This window comes from Sorex araneus, chromosome 2, assembly GCF_027595985.1.
Source record: "Sorex araneus isolate mSorAra2 chromosome 2, mSorAra2.pri, whole genome shotgun sequence".
Taxonomy (NCBI): Eukaryota; Metazoa; Chordata; class Mammalia; order Eulipotyphla; family Soricidae; genus Sorex; species Sorex araneus.
Window position 1 is genome coordinate 28161574 of NC_073303.1, and position 17946 is coordinate 28179519.

At 42.0% G+C, this 17946-nt stretch overlaps 1 protein-coding gene across 1 annotated transcript; it reads left to right on the forward strand.

Moving 5' to 3' along the window:
• Positions 1-5410: 5410 nt before the first annotated feature.
• Positions 5411-17384, forward strand: LOC129402072 (HLA class II histocompatibility antigen, DQ beta 1 chain-like). The gene is made up of 6 exons (XM_055126789.1): positions 5411-5542; positions 8140-8409; positions 12219-12500; positions 15386-15496; positions 16262-16285; positions 17026-17384. The coding sequence occupies exons 1-6, from the start codon at positions 5446-5448 to the stop codon at positions 17037-17039; spliced, it is 798 nt and encodes a 265-aa protein (XP_054982764.1). The 5' UTR covers positions 5411-5445; the 3' UTR covers positions 17040-17384.
• Positions 17385-17946: the final 562 nt, after the last annotated feature.

Here is a 17946-nt window from a genome sequence, read left to right on the forward strand (position 1 = left end):
CACAATTCTTTCAACTCATTTTTTGATTTTACAGAAAACAGTTATGGCCCTGAGTTTTGTAGCTGGTATATAAACAGTGCAGAGAATTCTAGAAGGATGTAGAGAGTGCTGAGTGGCTCAAGAAAACACAGCTGGCAGTAGAGCAACCACAACCCAGAGTCTTTGAGCGGAGATTTTAACCACTCAGAAAAAGGAGTTTAAGATGACACTTTTGTTACTAGTTGTTAATTTTGTGTGAAAATGTCTTAAAGATAGGGAAATCCCCAAATTTTGAAGCAGTTTCTTCTTCTTCTTCTTCTTCTTCTTCTTCTTCTTCTTCTTCTTCTTCTTCTTCTTCTTCTTCTTCTTCTTCTTCTTCTTCTTCTTCTTCTTCTTCTTCTTCTTCTTCTCCTTCTCCTTCTCCTTCTCCTTCTCCTTCTCTTCTTCTTCTTCTTCTTCTTCTTCTTCTTCTTCTTCTTCTTCTTCTTCTTCTTCTTCTTCTTCTTCTTCTTCTTCTTCTTCTTCTCCTTCTCCTTCTCCTTCTCCTTCTCCTTCTCCTTCTCCTTCCCTTCTCCTTCTCCTTCTCCTTCTCCTTCTCCTTCTCCTTCTCCTTCTCCTTCTCCTTCTCCTTCTCCTTCTCCTTCTCCTTCTCCTTCTTCTTCTTCTTCTTTTTTCTTGTTGGGTTACAGCCAGCGATGCTCAAGGGTTACTCCTGCCTCTGAATTTAGGAATTACCTCTGGCAGTACAGGAGGTCCATATGGGATTCCAGAGACTGAACTCGGGTTGGCTGAGTGCAAGGCAAACGCCGTATCCACTGTTATATCACTCCAGCCCTGAAGCACTTTCATCAGAGTCCCAGGACAGAATTGATAAAATTCCTCCCTAAAATAGGCAGGAGGTGTTGGATCAGAGACCTCTGTTCATTCTTAGGTACTTTGAAGTAGTAGTGAAGATGTTCTTGGACCTACCTTCCATGCAGTCACTTCCAGATATGAATTTGATAGTGCTCCATCCCACCATGGTACCATTCTTGTTTTGGAGTTACCCATATTCTGATATATCATTGCTCCTGGAAGTCCAGTAAGACTGGAGAGAGTACAGGGTTTAAGACGCTTGCCTCATAAGCAGCAGACTATAGTTTTATCTACAGCACCACTAGGAGTGATTTCTGAACACACAGAGAGGTGTAAGACCTGAGTACTGCCTATTGTGTTCCATGTTAGATGCTCTGAAACTGTGTACCCAAAGCAGCAATAACTTACTGCCTTTGTATGCCACTTCTTGTTGGAAATTTCTTGTTGCCTCTTCTTTTGATAGTTTGGAGAGGAGATGCCCAGGGTCATGCCTGGCTCTGTGCTCTGAGCACATTTAGTGGTGCTGCATGGGGATTCAGGTGATGACTTTTACGCATTGCTAGGGATTCAAACCAGGGTTGTGTCTGTAGGTGAATGCAAGGAAGATGCCTTAACCTCCACAGTAGCTCTCTGACCCCTTCATTTTTTTATTTGCTTATAAATTAATTATGTTCTTTCAGATCCTGTACTATATTTTTTGTCTCTCTCTTTAAAATTTTTATTTATTAAAAAATTATTTTCCTGTGTACTGTTGTTTATTTTTTGACACAAACTTGAAAGAGAGGAAGAAGAAATAAAGAGGGAAAGAAGGAAGAAAGAGAGAGGAAAAAGGTAAATTTTTTTGAATATTGCAGGGTTTGGTACACTGTAAGATATAACAAATATCAAACAGCAGCAATCAATTCACATGTAAATCACATTTCAAATTGAAAATAAACCTTGTTATCTAAAGTACTATCTACTATCTATTATAAAATCTTTTTTAGGATCCTGGTGTCTGATTGAGTAAAGTTCTGTCTCTATTTGGAGTCATCAGTCTCTACCATCAAAGCCTTTCTTCTGTTTTCTTTCTTCTTCCCTTACATTCTATCTGAATATACATTATTTCCCTTTCATCACTCAAATTTATTTATTTATTTATTTGAGTATCACAATTAATTTTGTTAGCATAACATTCGGTATATATCAATCTTATGTTCGACATTTATAGAGTACATTTTTTTTTTTATTTTATTAAATCACCGTGTGGAAGATTACAATGCTTTCGGGCTTAGGTCTCAGTTATACAATGCTGAAACAACCATCCCTTCACCAGTGCCCATATACCACCACCAAAAAAAAAAACAACCCACACAGAACACCTCCCATCCCGCCCCCCCACCCCCTACCTTGTAACTGATAAGTTTCATTTTACATTCTGTTTACTTTGGTTACATTCAATATTTCAACACAAACCTCACTATTGTTGTTAGGAGTACCCCACTAGATTCAGACCTACTGTGAAGACAAATAAGGTTTTGAATTTCTGTACTTTAACAAGAAGTCCAGGGAGATTTCTTCCAGATATTAGATAATTGCAGGCTTGAAAACCCAATCTGTGGTCGTCTTAATATGGCGGCCACCGGGCCCTTCATCCCCGGAGAGAAAGAGGCGAGAGAAATACCTTTCCCCTCCTGGGCGGGCAAGGGGCCGAGGCTTAGTTTTGAGGCGAGGAGTTGCCCACACCGAAAGAGGTTTTGCTGGGTCTGGATTCACGCTTGTACAGCTGCGGAGAGGCCGCACATGCGTGCGGCCCCCGGGATCACATCTCGGCGGTGGGAGGGGCCGGTGCCTCCCACCTTCCCAAGAGCACCCTCGTGTCCTTTTGCTGCAGTTTTTGTCGTAAATGCCATCTGTGGTCGTCTTAATATGGCGGCCACCGCGCCCTTCATCCCCAGAGAGAAAGAGGCGAGAGAGAGAGAGAAATACCTTTCCCCTCCTGGGCGGGCACGGGGCCGAGGCTTAGTTTTCAGGCTGGAGACATTCTGCGAGGAGTTGCCCACACCGAAAGAGGTTTTGCTGGGTCTGGATTCACTAGAGTACATTTTTTAAAATATTTTTTTTTATTGAATCACTGTGAGATAGACACTTAAAAAGCTGTTCGTGATTAGGTTTTAGTCATACTGTGTTCCAATACCCATTTCCTAGCACCAGTGTCCTCAGTTTTCCTCCCATAACCTCTCATCACCCCCTCCCCCACCCTCTCTCTCACCTTTTGGGCATTGTGGTTTGCAATACAGATACTGAAAGGTTATCAGGTATATGCCTTTGTCTACTTTTAATACTCAGTTCTTGTGCAGAGTGATCATTTCCCACTATTATTGTCACACTGGTCTCTTCTCTATCTTACCTGCCCTCTGCCCCCCTCCACTGTAGTTAATTGCAACCATTGACCAGTCCTCCTAGCCCTTGGAGGACGATCAATGGTTGGAATCAATCACAGTTGATTCCCTGGCCATGGATATGTTTCATATCTTGTTTGTGGTGGTGATTTTAATATTTGTCAAAACGTATTACTTTAAAAGGATGAATTTTACTTTCATAAATTGTATCACATTTTAAAAAGTTATGTCAAAAAAGTCCTGTATTTAATGAGTTAGAAGTGTGCTTTTTATGCTTAATAATTATGTTTAAAAGCTGATTTAAAATTATTACATAGTAGATTTTTGCATCTGGAACTGTGATTTCAATTTCAATTCCTAGCAAAATGCTTCTCTGTCCTCTATTTTAAGAGAAGGAACTAAAGCACAGAAGAGGGGTAGGAAAAGGAAGAGGGAGATATTTATTGCCTAATTTACTATTTCTTGCCAAGAGTTGATCCAATCACTTTATAACCATTTAGCTCTGTGATCTTTGGCGAAAGGAAACTGATACATTATTATATTATTATCATTATTTTTAGGGGGCCACACTCAGCAGTGCTCAGAGCTTACTTCTGGACCTGCACTCAGGGATCACTCCTGGAAGGACTTAGGGGACCAGATAGGGTACAGGGGATTGAAGGCAAGTACTGTACCCAGTCCATTAATTGCATTATTTAAAAAAATTGATAATATGTTATTTGGTACTTGGTGTTGGCACAATGCAATCTGAAACTTAAATCTTTGTACCTTCACTAGCACTATTCAAAGCCCAGGAAATGTTTCTTTACATTTTTTGTTTCTTCAAAACAAATACTGACAGTTTCTGGGTTGTGCCTCTGCTGACAACAGGTGAAGCTGCTTTATGACTTGGCAAGATTTACGATGATGAAGAGCTCATAGAAGTAAAGCCAACTGAGTTTTCAAATATTTTCATTTAAAAAACAGAAATGCAATAGAGTTTCTGCATAATGAATCACTTGTCAGCCAGGTTAGGTGTCCATTGTTTTTACTGATTTATTTTTTTGCTGATTTCTTGCTGCCCATACTAACCTGATATACACGACAGAAATCTTGCATTATGAAATCAGTTACATTGCTCTTTTCATACATAAATATCTAGATCTAAAATGCATGAAACATGATTGCTAATTCACAGTTGCCTGAGTCAAAAAGAGATGAAATAATTTAACTCTTACAAAACACATTGCTGAGAAAACAGCTACTTAAACCATTTTCTTCTAAAAACTCTGCTCTTCTCACAACTTAAGTTTTCTTAGAGTGTCTAAGAAATGGAGGTGAACATTTCTGTCACAATATTGGTTTCCTCCTGAATTATAATCCTTGTTGGTTCTCTTATCAAAAAAATAGGTTTTATATTTTATATTCCTATTTTTTTTTATAAGAGAACCAAACAGGGATCATAATTCAGGAGGAAAACGATATTGTGACAGAAATGTTCACACTCAGGATAGGAGAGGCAGGTTGAAAGCAGACTATAGATTGAACATGATAGTTACCCAGTATCTCCATTCAAACCATAACACCCAAAAGGAGAGAGAGAACATTAAGGAATTCCCTGTCACAGGGGAGGGGGGGTGGGGGGCGCCGAACAGCATGAAGGGGGAGGGAGGGACCCTGGGGCCATCAATGGAGAAGAATGGGCACTGGTGGAGGGATGGGTACTCGAGTATTGTATGACTGTAACACAGGCACAAAACTCTGTAACTGCAGCCTCACGGTGACTCATTAAAAACAAAAAATAAAAATTAGAAAAATATATTTTATGTTATATATTATATAATAAAAATATAAATCTAAAAAATAGGTTTTAAATAAATCGCACAAAACTATATGCTTGAATTATTTTTTTTTGGTGCCTTAAACCCCTAATGTATTCACTCTTTAAATCATCTATCACTGAGAGAAAATCTTTATTTTGAATGGTGCGATTTGCTGAAGATAAATACAAAGCTGAAGCACCACTGCTGGTGCTGGATCGGGCACTGTTGGAAAGCATGTCTGCCTAGAGACAAATGACGTGCTTTGACTCCAGTGCTGATTGGTTCCTTAGCTAAGTATTCTCCAATCCTATGGTGCAGGAAAGCCTTCATAGGTTTTTTAATTCTTTGAAGTCAGTACAGTTTCATTAGGTGTGAGCTGTGTTGACTAAAATAAGTTTTTGTTTTCTCCTCAGATTGTGAGTTGGAAGATGGCTCTGTGTATCCCTAGAGGCCTGGGAATAGCAGCTGTGATGGTGATTCTAGTGGTGTGGAGCACTCCGGTGACTGAGGGTGGAGACACTCAAGGTAAGTGCAGACCCCATAGTCACCGCCTCAGGGGAAAGGCGATGAGGGGCCTTTGGGTTTGAGGGGGGCAATCTTTGATCTTAGCATACAATCTTTATTACAAATTTCCTCTTTGGAAAAGAGATCTGTTTTACATTCTTATTTTAATGGAAAAGTGAGGACAGTCCTCATTTTACAGATTTGAATCTGGGGCTGTTCTTGAGAGCAGACAGGACCACTTCGGAGTGTACACTGCCAGCAAATACAGAATAAGATTTTTTTTTTAAAGCAATGATTTTCGTCACAGAACACACAGTAGGATGTGTGATTTTAGGGTCCCCGTACACCTTGTTTGAACTAAACGCTGTGGGATTTTAGGTTGGGGAAACACAAGGTTGCAGTAGTCTCAGGTGCTGAGGAAAGGGGCTTTGCATTTCTGACTGAGTGCAGGGCCCATGGAAGCAAACTCAAGGTATCTGAGTGTACTTGACCCCCGATAGGGACTTTGGAGTATTCGGAATTTTGTGGTCAAATAGGGAATTGAGTGAGATTCAGAGACTTGAACTGAAAATGGACTAAATTTGGAGAAAGGAGAATGCAAAGAAGGAAAGTAATACATGCTGAGAAACCATTTTAGACAGCATTAATATCTTGATACAAGTTCACTGTCATCCTGTTGTTCATCGATTTTCTCGAGTGGGCACCAGTAACATCTCTATTTCTCTCCACCCTGAGAGAAGCCTCTCCTTACTCCTCTGTCCCAACAATTGGAGCTCTTTCAGGGTCAGGGGAATGAGACCTATCGTTACTGTCTTTGGGATATAGAATACACCACAGATAGCTTTCCAGGCTCTGCCCGTGCAGGCAGGATACTCTTGGTAGCTTTCCAGGCTCTCTGAGAGGTATTTATATATCACTGTAATTTTGTAATTATAACATTATATAGCTATAATGATATAATTTTGTAATTATATCACATAATTTCAAAGATACATGAGAAAAAAATTAAATATATTAAAAAGTAAAAAAACACAAAATATTGAGGGCAAAATAATATAATAAAATTATATTAACTGAACATCCTTTAAAATATGCCTCATAACTCTCAGGAAAATATGACTGAAAGTAGTGCATATGCTTACCTTTCCTCTTTATCAAAAAAGTACATTAATGGAATACTATGTAACTCTGAGAACAGATAAAATCATGCAGTACTCTGCAATGTGGATAGAATTGAAAGGTATTATGCTGAGTGAAGTAAGTCAGAAGGAAAATGACAAGCACTGGATAAAAGCACTCCTCTGTGAAATATTGTGAGATAATACAAGAAAAAAATATTGAACAATGTCGCACCCTTTACCAAGGACTGTAATACTGATAAAAAAAAAAAAACCCTCAAGAAACAGGAATGGGAGATAATAATGACCTGGGTAGAGGGAACATAAGAACAGTTGTGGAGAGTTGTGGACACTTTCCAGGTAACAGGCTGCAGTAACTTTGTATGGCAATATTGTATGCTTTGACACGAATGTATCCATCTAACTGAATTACAATAAGTGTATAAAATATTCTCAAGACCATAGCTATGTATAATTGCGATTACTTTATTATTATTTAATTAAAAATAATCATTTTCATTTGACATAGAGTATGTAAATCGCTACAAAATTTTGCTTTGTTTTGTTTTGGGCTGCACCAAGCAGTATTTAGGGATTATATTTGGCACTATGCTCAGAACTGACCCCTGAGGGACCATATGTGGTTACAGGCATCAATCCAATGCTGGTGGTATGCAAGGGAAGCACCTCAGCCCCCAGTCCCATATTTTAAAATAACTTTAAAAATTTAACTTATTTTTACAATAGTGTTAATGTTAATCTCATATTTTGTGATACAAATTAGTTTTCAATTTTTTCTAACTCTATGTGTAGGTCTGACATTTTTTATGCAATTATGCTTATGGGGAGTTTATTCAAATTAATCTACACAAGCTCGTAATTAGCATAGTTTAATCGGAATCCAATTGATCTAATCAGGAATCTTGTGTTCTTTTCAAAAAGAAAACAATCCTTCCTACGCCTCTGGCTGTGCAACCCTTTCTACTCTGACAGAAACCAGTGGCGCTCTGGCTGAGGAGAGATGCGAAGGGAGCCCCTTGCCAGGAACCAGGGAAACATCCTTGTCAGGAAAGGGACGGGATTAATTTTACATTTCTTGTCATTTTCTTGCACGTCACGCTCAGATGAATTCTTGTGTCTGAGGTTCCTGGGGTCCTGGGGGGAAACGAATTTTCCGTCGAGGTCCCTTTCTCTAACCCCAGGGCCCCAGACCGTCAGTGCTTCTCCCTCCTTACACTCGGGGGTCCCAGGACTGTCCCAGACAAGCTTTCCCCCAACCCGCACTGGAAGTCGGCCTGAGACACCTTCGGGCAGGCCTGGAGTCAGGGAAAGAGGCGCCGGGCCCGGGGGTCTGCGGGTGTCGGGAGCAGGGTCCGGTCCGGGCGGGCTCTCGGGCTCGGGCTGGGTTCAGGGTTCGGATCCCATCCGCCACCTGCGGCCCGGAGTGGCCCGCCCGGCCTGTGGGGCCCCGCCTGGCCTGACGCGCGGTGACTCCCGCAGGGAATGTCGTGTACCAGAATAAGGCCCTGTGCTACTACACCAACGGGACGCAGCGGGTGCGGCTCGTGGTCAGACACATCTACAACCGCGAGGAGTTCGTGCGCTTCGACAGCGACGTGGGGAAGTACGTGGCGGTGACCGAGCACGGGGAGCCGGACGCCGAGTACTGGAACTCACAGAAGGATTTACTGGAGCGGGACCGGGCCGAGGTGGACACATTGTGCAGACACAACTATGAGATAGACATCCCCACGGCCTCGAGCCAGCGAGGTGAGCGCAGGCGCGGCCGCGGGCGCGAGTCTCGGCCGGGGGTCGGGCGGGGGGCGCACCCGGACCCCCGCGGAGCCCGAGGGGCCCGGCAGGAGCGTGTCCGCGGGGAGAGGCGGGGCCCGGGGGCCTTAGGGGACTCGCTCCCGCAGCCGGGAACCTTCCCGCAGGGCGCCCCGGAGCTGCCCCGTCTGACGCTGCTCTCGGGCCAGAAACAGTGTTAATGATTAAGCCAATTCCTTACCGAGTCTGAAACCCTCAGCACATAAAGTCATTAAGTTCTTTCCGCCATCTGAGGTGGAGACAGAATCTCCTCAAAGCCAGTTCTTACCGGAAACCGTGTCTGGTCTGTGCCTAAAAACAGGAATTATCTTTGAGGTGCTGTTACAGCATGCGCGCCACCAGAGGGCAGAGTCTTCCCCCCTTCCACTCCTTTGAGAGTCTATTCTTCCCTGTTATTCAATGTTGATGGGTGTAAAATAATACTCTTTCATGAATCTGAAAGTTCACAGATTAATCATTGTTTTCAGCGCAAGTTCACCTAACTTTAAGCTGTTTCTCCTCCTTTGCTTTCTTCTGACTACATCCTAAAGTTAACTATACTTAAATATTTATTTCTATTCTTTTGAGTAAGTTCTCGTTTTTCTCACAAATGGGTGCCCTATTTTATTTTTTACCCAAATCTGTAAAGAAAAACATATTTTATAAATCCATAGACCTTACTACAATTCTATTCAGACTAGAAAACACAACTCAAATTAGAGTGAAAGGCCTAATTTAAAATTTTGACTGAGATGGCCAGCTGCCTCTAACAGTGTGAAATCCTACTTATACTTCCATGCTCACATTTTGTTCTCAGTATCCAAAGTAGCCTCTGCAAAAATCTCAAATATAGTTTTAATGAAAACATCAGCTAGGGGCGGACAGGAGGAAGAGCCCCTGCAGCTCTCCCCATTGCCCCCCCCCCCACCCCCAGGTTCAGTTCAGGGGTTTGGTCTGGGGCCATTCCCAAGCCATTCCTGACAGTCAGCAGACAAAATACCCCTTAAGGTGTTTTTCTTCTTTCCTCAGTCCAAACACTCATTTAACATCTTAATACTAGTTATTTTTGTATGGACATAGCAAGAGATACATTGAGGCTTGCAAGGCAGCTCTCCTGGCAACAGCTTGCCACAGACTCAGACTACAGCACTCAAGTCAGATTAATCATTCCGAACCCTAGCAGGGTCCGAATCTAGTTATTGCTTTTTGGATCATGACAGCATTTGTCCATGACCAAGCTCTTAACTTATAGTTAAGCATTAGACACTTTGGTCAGGCTCATCTCAATGCCAGGGTAGTACACAACTCACCACTTACCCTGGGCCAGTCTCCTTGGGAGACTCCTCCCAGGACCCTGCTTTTGAGGGTGCTAGGAAGTAAGGGAAACTGAGGCTTAGGTCTAGAGAACAGATGCCCAGGAGGAAAATATCATGTAGAGACAAATGACTCCCAGGTTATAAAACCATAGCATTTGCTACAGTCTTCCTGTGTCCATACAAAAGGACATGGCTCTGAATAAACTACACAAAGGACTCAAGGAGAAGAGACAAAGAATATCTACAAGTCAACAGAACACAAAGAAAGAAGCTACAAATAAACACAGAGGGATGGGAGCACTGTGATATGAACAACCCAATAAACCTAAACTATCTGAGGCTATGTTATCCTACACATGATGATAATGTCTGACTGCAAAATAAGAAATCTTGTTTTTTAAAATTGAATCACCATGAGATACAAAGCTGTTCATGATGAAGCAGTTTTAGGCATACAATGTTCCAATACCCATCCCTCCACCAGTGTACATTTCCCACCACCAAAGTCACCAGTTTCTCTCCTGCCCCCTGACCCCTCCATCTCTAACAGCAGTCACTTCCCCACTCCCTCTCTGTCTCTCTGTCTCTGTCTCTCTCTGTCTCTGTCTCTCTATTTCTCTTTCTCTTTACCCTTTTGGGCATTATGGTTTGCAATACAGATATTAAAAGGTTTGTTTGTTTCTATTTTACCATCTGCTAACCACTGTATGATCATGGCATGGGAGTGATAGCACAGCGGGTTGGGTGTTTGCCTTGCACGTGGCGGGCTGGGGTTTGATTCCTCTGTCCCTCTCGAAAAGCCCAGAAAGCTACCGAGAGCATCCCACACGCATGGCAGAGCCTGGCAAGCTTTCCATGGAGTATTCAATATGCCAAAAACAGTAACAACAAGTCTCACAATGGAGACGTTACTGGTGCTTGCTGGAGCAAACCGATGAACAACGGGAGGACAGTACAATACAGTACTTACTGTATTGTAAGCAATACAATATAATATATTGTATTAAATATATTTATTACAATATATTGTAATAAATATATAATTTATATTGTATACAATATAAATATTGTAAGCAATACACCTTACTTACTTACCATGTAAGCTCTACTACTGGCTTAGCTTCAGAGATCTGTAAATAAATCTCGGAAGAGAGCAAAAGCCACAGTTAATCTTGGACCTGCGCATGCTGAACAGACTGTGGTAAATCAGAGGGGTGCAGCTCAGCCTGGTGCCTGCCCATGCAGAGACTCTGGCAGCTGCTTGCTTCTATAATCCAAAATCAAAGCCATACCATTGGCCTGACTCCAGTATCTCAGGACAGATCTCACCGAAATATAATTTACTGATGGGCATGCGGGTTTTTTTGACTGAAATTTCCAGGTTTTCTCAGAGTTGGGATGGACTATCTCCCCCCACCTCCCTGTACTTCTGAAACCTCAGCAGTCACATACACACCCCAAAGTTGCCACCCAGTTAAAAATCTACTCCAATCTTAACATCCCGACAAATATATTGAATGCCCTGAACAAATATGATGTTTAGTACCTGTATTGAAAACCATAATGCACAAAAGGATAAGACAGAGAGTAAGAAGGAAATTGCCTCTCATAGAGGGAAGCTGTGGCTGGTGTGTGGGATGTTGGGGTATAGTGGAAAGAAAACAGGGGAGATATGGTGGGAAATGTGTACTGATGGATGGATGGGTGCAGGATAATTTTATAACTGAAGCCCAGTTATTAACAGCTTTGTAATGATCTACCTCATGGATATTCAGTTAAAATATTTTTAAAAGTAATGTGGAGTTCATCCTTGCTTGCCTCAGCTTAATGACTGGTTGAATAAATAGTAGTACTCCTACATTAAAAAATAAAGATCATTCATATTTGAAAACTGGCTTTGCATTAAAATATTATGTAATTGGAGGGATTTAGCTTTATACTTCTCTATACAATGCTAACCACTATGTACCTATTTTTAATTCTCAGTTTATGTCACTATTCCTTGAGTAACGAGAGTGTTGAATGTCTCATGGCAGTAGGAGAAAGTCAAAATTGCTATTGTCCTCTCTACTTGGAGGAGCACTGGGACTGGCACAACACTGTGTTATATCCTAGTTCACACTAGTGACTAGAATTGGTCCTGATGTAAGGAAAAATATGTTCATGTTTATCATAAAATATTATCATATGACCTATGTATTTTGAAATATATCATTTAAAAGTGCTTTTATTTTTTTAAATGTTTAGTAACATCAGAGAAACTCAGTCTCTTGGCACTGTAAACTAACTGATGTGTTTATTGAACCTAACAAAGTTGACTAAGCTTGAACTAATCAAATGTTTGGAATCTAGGGATTTTTCACCTTGGTGTCAAGGAAGGACTCAACCCCTTGGAATGATTTGCTGCCTGGTCTCTATCTCAATATGTGTTTTTATGTCTGTTGCTTTTCTCAGCGCAACCTAAGGTGACCGTCTACCCATCCAGGACAGAGGCTTTAAACCACCACAACCTGCTGGTCTGTTTGGTGACAGATTTCTATCCAGATCAAGTCAATGTTCGGTGGTTCCGGAATGAACAGGAGGAGACAGCAGGAGTTGTATCCACCCCACTTATTAGGAATGGGGACTGGAGCTTCCAGATCATAGTGATGCTGGAAATGACCCCCCAGCGTGGAGATGTCTACACCTGCCAAGTGGAGCACCCCAGCCTTGAGACCCCTATCACAGTGGAGTGGCGTAAGAGACAGTTTGTTTCCTGTCACCATAGGCCTCTCAAGTCAGTAGGCAGAGCTTCTCCTTACCTAGTTAATTTTATTCTTTATTCCTTTTTTATATGCAACTTAATTTTAAACACTGTTTATAATTTACAGACTAGTTCACAAAATAGTTCTTTCAGGTATTCAAATTCCAAACCAGCACCACAGCCAATGTGCTGTTGCTTCCACCGATGTTCCCAGCTTCCCACCCACCTCACAAATCGCTTCCATTAGCTGGCATAACACACTTTGCTTTATATTGATAGTTTCAACTCATACCTCATAATGGTGCTGTTAAAGTCATGACCTGAGGATTTCCTGAGCTGGTAGGTGGTAGTTGAGCTTTCTGTCTGATTGGTTTCACTCACTGAGCTCAATAGGCTTCTATACAATTTCCCCATGTAATTTTTTGTCGGTTCTGTGAAGTTTGGACATGTCACATGGTAGGTGGCAACATGCTTCAGGAGCTTTGGAACTCCAGTGTCTACTGGCATATCTCTGAGATCAGTTGTGAAGCTGGGTTGTTTCTCTTGTGGTAGTGGAAACTGGCTACAATGGGTGGAGCACTGGGCTTGGCATGGTGGGGACACTCTCTGCCAACACCCCATTAAGGCTCTAGGGATCTGCACCACGGGGAGGCTGTACCTACCTGGAATAAGTCAGCTGCCAGTGTGTCTGTGAAGTCAGTCACAAAGCTGGACCTTTTCTATGATGGTGATTGGAACCTATGCTTATTATTTGTTTGTTTGTTTATTTATGTATTTATTTATTACTTTTATTGAAATACGATATGAGCAATTACAGAGTTTTTGGTTTAAGTCTCGGTCATACAATGATGAAACACCCGACCCTTCACCAGTGCATATTTTCCACCACCCAAAACCCCAGTATCCTCCCATCCCACACCCTCCCCCCTGTGTGGCATACGATTTTCATGTTACTCTCTCTACTTTGTTTACATTCAACATTTTGACACCAAATCCAGCATTATTATTTGGGTTTTTCCCCCAACACTCAGATCTGCTGAAAGGGCAACATTAGACAGTTTCTTTTCTATTGCTGATTATTAATTGCATATGATGATGTGCGGCTGCATTAGCAGCCGCACTATTTTGGAATTCTGAAGTTTTAATAATTAAATCTTTAATAATTAAATCTAGAGGGATTTCTGCCAAAAGTTGCTGTGTTCCAAACTTTGTTTCTGAGTCTCTGGGATCATGACTGATAAGCAGCTCAATCAGTAGCCAGAGGGCTCCTTTGTGGGCGGAAACTCAGGGTCTTGAAGGGAGGGGTGGGGGAAGGGAAGAGCCGGCTCCACCCCCATCCCATAGGCTCCAAGTTCCTTGTTACTAGCCCCTGCCTGGCTGTCCCTGGCCTCTGGAAGCTGGCATCGGTGACCGAACTGCCTGGGGAAACAGGTCAAGTCATGACTCATTCCTACCTGGGGTGGTCCAGTGCTGGAAACCTAATGCACAGTCCGGATGCATTTCTACCAAAGGCCACTGGGTTCCATGCTTTGTTTTTGGGTCTCTGGGATCATGGCCAATAAGCAGCTCAATCACCAGCCAGAAGGCTCATTCATGGGCGGCAACTTGGGGTCTCGTAGAGGCAGAGTGTAAAAGCCTGCGCCGCCCCCATCCCATAAGGCCCTGCATTCCTCATCACTGTGGGCCACTCCCTGGCTGTCCCTAGGCCTCTGAAAGATGGTAGTGGGGGCCAAGCCTCCAGGGGAAACAGGACAAGGCACGAAACCCATTCCCACCTGGGGTGTCTGGAGTCAGAAACCTAATGCATATTCCAGACATATTTCTACCCAAAGCCGCATGTTTGATATTCAGCAATACAATGATTGATTACACATCCCTCCAACAGTGCAGACCTTCTGCCACCAGTATCCCCTCCTTTTCCATTTCAGTTTTTACTCTGCCTCTACGGCAGACAGTTGTTCAGATACTCTCTATACTTTTGGGCATTACATTTTTGCTTGGATATTCCCACCACCATTCAAGCCTGCCTTCTAGGGGCAGATGCTAGATCATCTATTTTCCATTGCTAACTTTGCATATCAGGAAAGGTCACGCAGCTGCATAAGCAGCTGTAGGGTTCAAAGAAATAGTCCTGGTCCCTACATACCAGAGCCATGCTTGTAGACGCTCCTGGTAGCTGAGATTCCATCTGGAGAAGGTGGGGAGGTGGTACCTGCTCCACTGGGGCACCCTGGTGATATTGGCTCGATTTGGGGCCTGGAGCATTCTCCTGTGTTGCGGAGCCTGCTGGCCAGGATTCTTCACTGCTGAGTGAGGCAAGATGGCCCCAGGAGCAGGTTGAGGGGTGGCTTCTGGGGTCAGTGGCAGGCTGGGAGCCGGGATGGAGCTGCCCAGTTCCAGTGCCTCCATGCAGTTCAGAGAAATAGTCCTGGTCCCCACATACTGGGCCTGTGTTGATTTTTTATTTCAGGCATCATTAGTGAGAGTTGGATGGAAGTCACAGAAAACTTGATTACAAGAGCATCAGAATAATTATGTTGTCATGTTCTTTCCAGTTATTAGGGAGATTACTCCGCATATTGCAGCCCCAGAACCAGGCTCTGATAGTTCTGAACAATTGACTATTAGAGTTTGTGACTGGGGCCTTAGTGTCTAAGGTACATAAGGGAGCAAGAATCCATTCCCCAATTCTTCTCTCATGAGCTCACTATATCTAAGAAGTTAGTAGGGGAGCATTCCATCTTGTAGGGAGTGTTGCAAATGAAAAGCAAGGTTTTTCTGACACTTCTTCTTTGTATCTCAAGTTAAAGTCTAGATCCTTAGCAGAGGACCTCATGGCGTGTGGGGCAAATGCTGACATTCAGGCTTTGCTTCCTAGGAGCCCAGTCTGAATCTGCCCGGAGCAAGATGCTGAGTGGCATTGGAGGATTTGTGTTGGGGTTGATCTTCCTTGGACTGGGCCTCTTCATTCGTCACAAGAACAAGAAAGGTAAGTTACTCCGGGAAAATGAGGATAATAAGCTATGCATCCATCTGTCTATGCATGGAGACTCTGCCTCCAGATTTGGCCCTTTTTCTCCTGACCATGAAAGCAAGGTGGCCATGCTGGTGGTGTAAAGAGTCAAAACAGCCTTTCTGGAGACTTTGGAGTCTGATTTGGATAGTTAAAGGTAGCCATGTAACATGTAGAGTATGTTCTAGGACTTTCCCACTCTCCATAGTCTCAGTGGTGTCTTTATAAAATCTTTTTTAAATAAGGCTCAGCTCCTGTTACCTACCCTCATGTAGAGGTGTGGTGTATGTAATATGTAAGCTCTAGAGTCAACAATACTGTAAGCAGGAGATCCATATTACAACCACCATCCTTGAAACTGTGCCTGTCTTGGTGACAGCCTGCTGAGTGGGAAGGAACCTGGGGACATTGGTAGAGGGAAGTTGACTCTGGTGGTTGAATTAGTGTGGGAATATGATATGCTTGAATTCTACTATAAACAACTTTGTAAATAATGGCAACTTAATAATAATTAAAAAATGGAAAGAAAAAGTAAAGATTGGAACATTGACTTCTAGTGGCAGTTTTATTCCTTGGATGGGGGTGTGGTCGGAGATTTAGTTTCTGAGAGTTAAGTTCTTGTAGCAGATGGCTAGGGAGAATAAAAATCTAGTATGTTCCAAACTGCACTTCTGGTTGGGGTAAATGAGAAACTGTCTATTTGAGTAATGTAACTTTTCTCTGTATAACTTCCTTTTGTAGGACCTCATGGGCCTTTGCCAACAGGTACTCTCTTTTTGCTCTGATTTAAGGTAGATTTGGGGGAAGGAATAGTAAAGGAGGAAGCAGTGTGAGTGATCTCAAATTGTGACATATTTCCCCTTACAAAATCAACAGTAGAGATTTATACTTAGTTTCTGTAGAAATTCCTGAACTTGTTCTCTCAAAAGAGGACAGGATATTGCTGGGTTCTTTCTTCTAAGCTTGCAGTCAGAGATACAGCTTGGGTGTTGGATATCAGGATTTTGCCTACAATGTCCCACATATTGGTGGCTACTTCCTTTGTTAAAAATGAGTGAATTTTGGGGTGTAGAGATAGTATACAGAGTAGAGTCCTTACCTTGCATGCTAATAACCTGGTTTCTATTTCTAGTATCCCATATAATCTCTGTCCTTAGCTGGGTGTGATCCCTCAGCTCTAGGAGTAAGCGTTGAAAACTGTTGGGTATGCCCCCAACTAAAAAAAAGTGAAAGAGGCTACTAAGTGGGGAAAAGTCGAGTTGTAGTTTGATTTACAAAAAAAAAATTGAAATATTCATGATCTTCAGTAAGATAACTTCTCTGCTTCCCACACATCTGAGCCGATCTGTTAGTATCATTTAGATGATTTGGATCTTAACTCAGATGTCATGGGAGGCGAAGGCCATGTGACATGTCCCTCAGCTTTCTCGATCTGATTTCTCTAAGGGGAAGAAAGAGGTTCCAATCCTCAGGGTGCACTATGCTCATCACTCTCTCTTCTACAGGGCTCCTGCACTGACTTCTGAAGGTCTCCTGAAGAGCTTTGATGGATATTTCTTTCTCCTCCTCTGTAATGCCTGCCTATAACTGTTGATAATTCTCAGTTGCCTGCAAGTATGTCTCTCTGAGATTGGAGTCCTCTGACTCTGAGACAATCATTAGATCACTTCCTGTAATCACTCCTTGGAGAGACTGGCTGTGAAGTTTCATCCTGCACTGACCCCAAAGTCTGTTTGTGCTTCAGCAATGAAGCCAAGGGCATTTTCTTTCCCATTGTCTGTCAATAAACTGTTCAAGAGAAGCACATGAAACCATCTATCTGGCTGTAGAACTTTCCCATGATTAAAGACAATTATGAATAGTATATATCATGAGTTTTCTAATTTATGCTATTTATATATTTTAAATTGATATAACACCATATTAGTTTTGGAGATATAACAATTATTTGATATCTATATATTATGTAAAATGATGTTAAACTATCTAGTTAATGTACATCAACATGCTTTAAAATATACAAGTTTATTAACAACAATCACCGTGATGTAAATTTTATGACCAAAACTTTAATTATCTCAAAATTGGAAGTGCCCATCATCCACTAGGTTTCAAGAGGCCAAGTTTTGGAAAGATGTTTACTAATCTGGATCACAAATTGCCTTTTAAGAACTTTTCTAAGGAGGAGCTCTAAATTATGTCAACATCAATTGTAGCTTTGTTAGAACTAATGGTACGACTATTTTGAAATAAAACATTTTATCTATTTACTTTTTAAATACTTACAATAAATAGTTTAATTAGTTACTTTTTAATAGTTACAATAGTGTTAACTTTCATGGTTTTATAGGAATGAAATGAAGCACCTTCACCACCACTTAAACATCCCAGAACCTCAATCCCTGTCCTAATATGGCTTCTAATCC

Excerpts from the sequence above, each read along its gene's own strand:
- LOC129402072 (XM_055126789.1), top strand. The coding sequence starts at position 5,446 with ATGGCTCTGTGTATCCCTAGAGGCCTGGGAATAGCAGCTGTGATGGTG. Across the intron at positions 5,543-8,139 it reads TGAGGGTGGAGACACTCAAG|GGAATGTCGTGTACCAGAAT; the intron begins GTAAGTGCAGAC and ends TGACTCCCGCAG. Across the intron at positions 8,410-12,218 it reads CACGGCCTCGAGCCAGCGAG|CGCAACCTAAGGTGACCGTC; the intron begins GTGAGCGCAGGC and ends TGCTTTTCTCAG.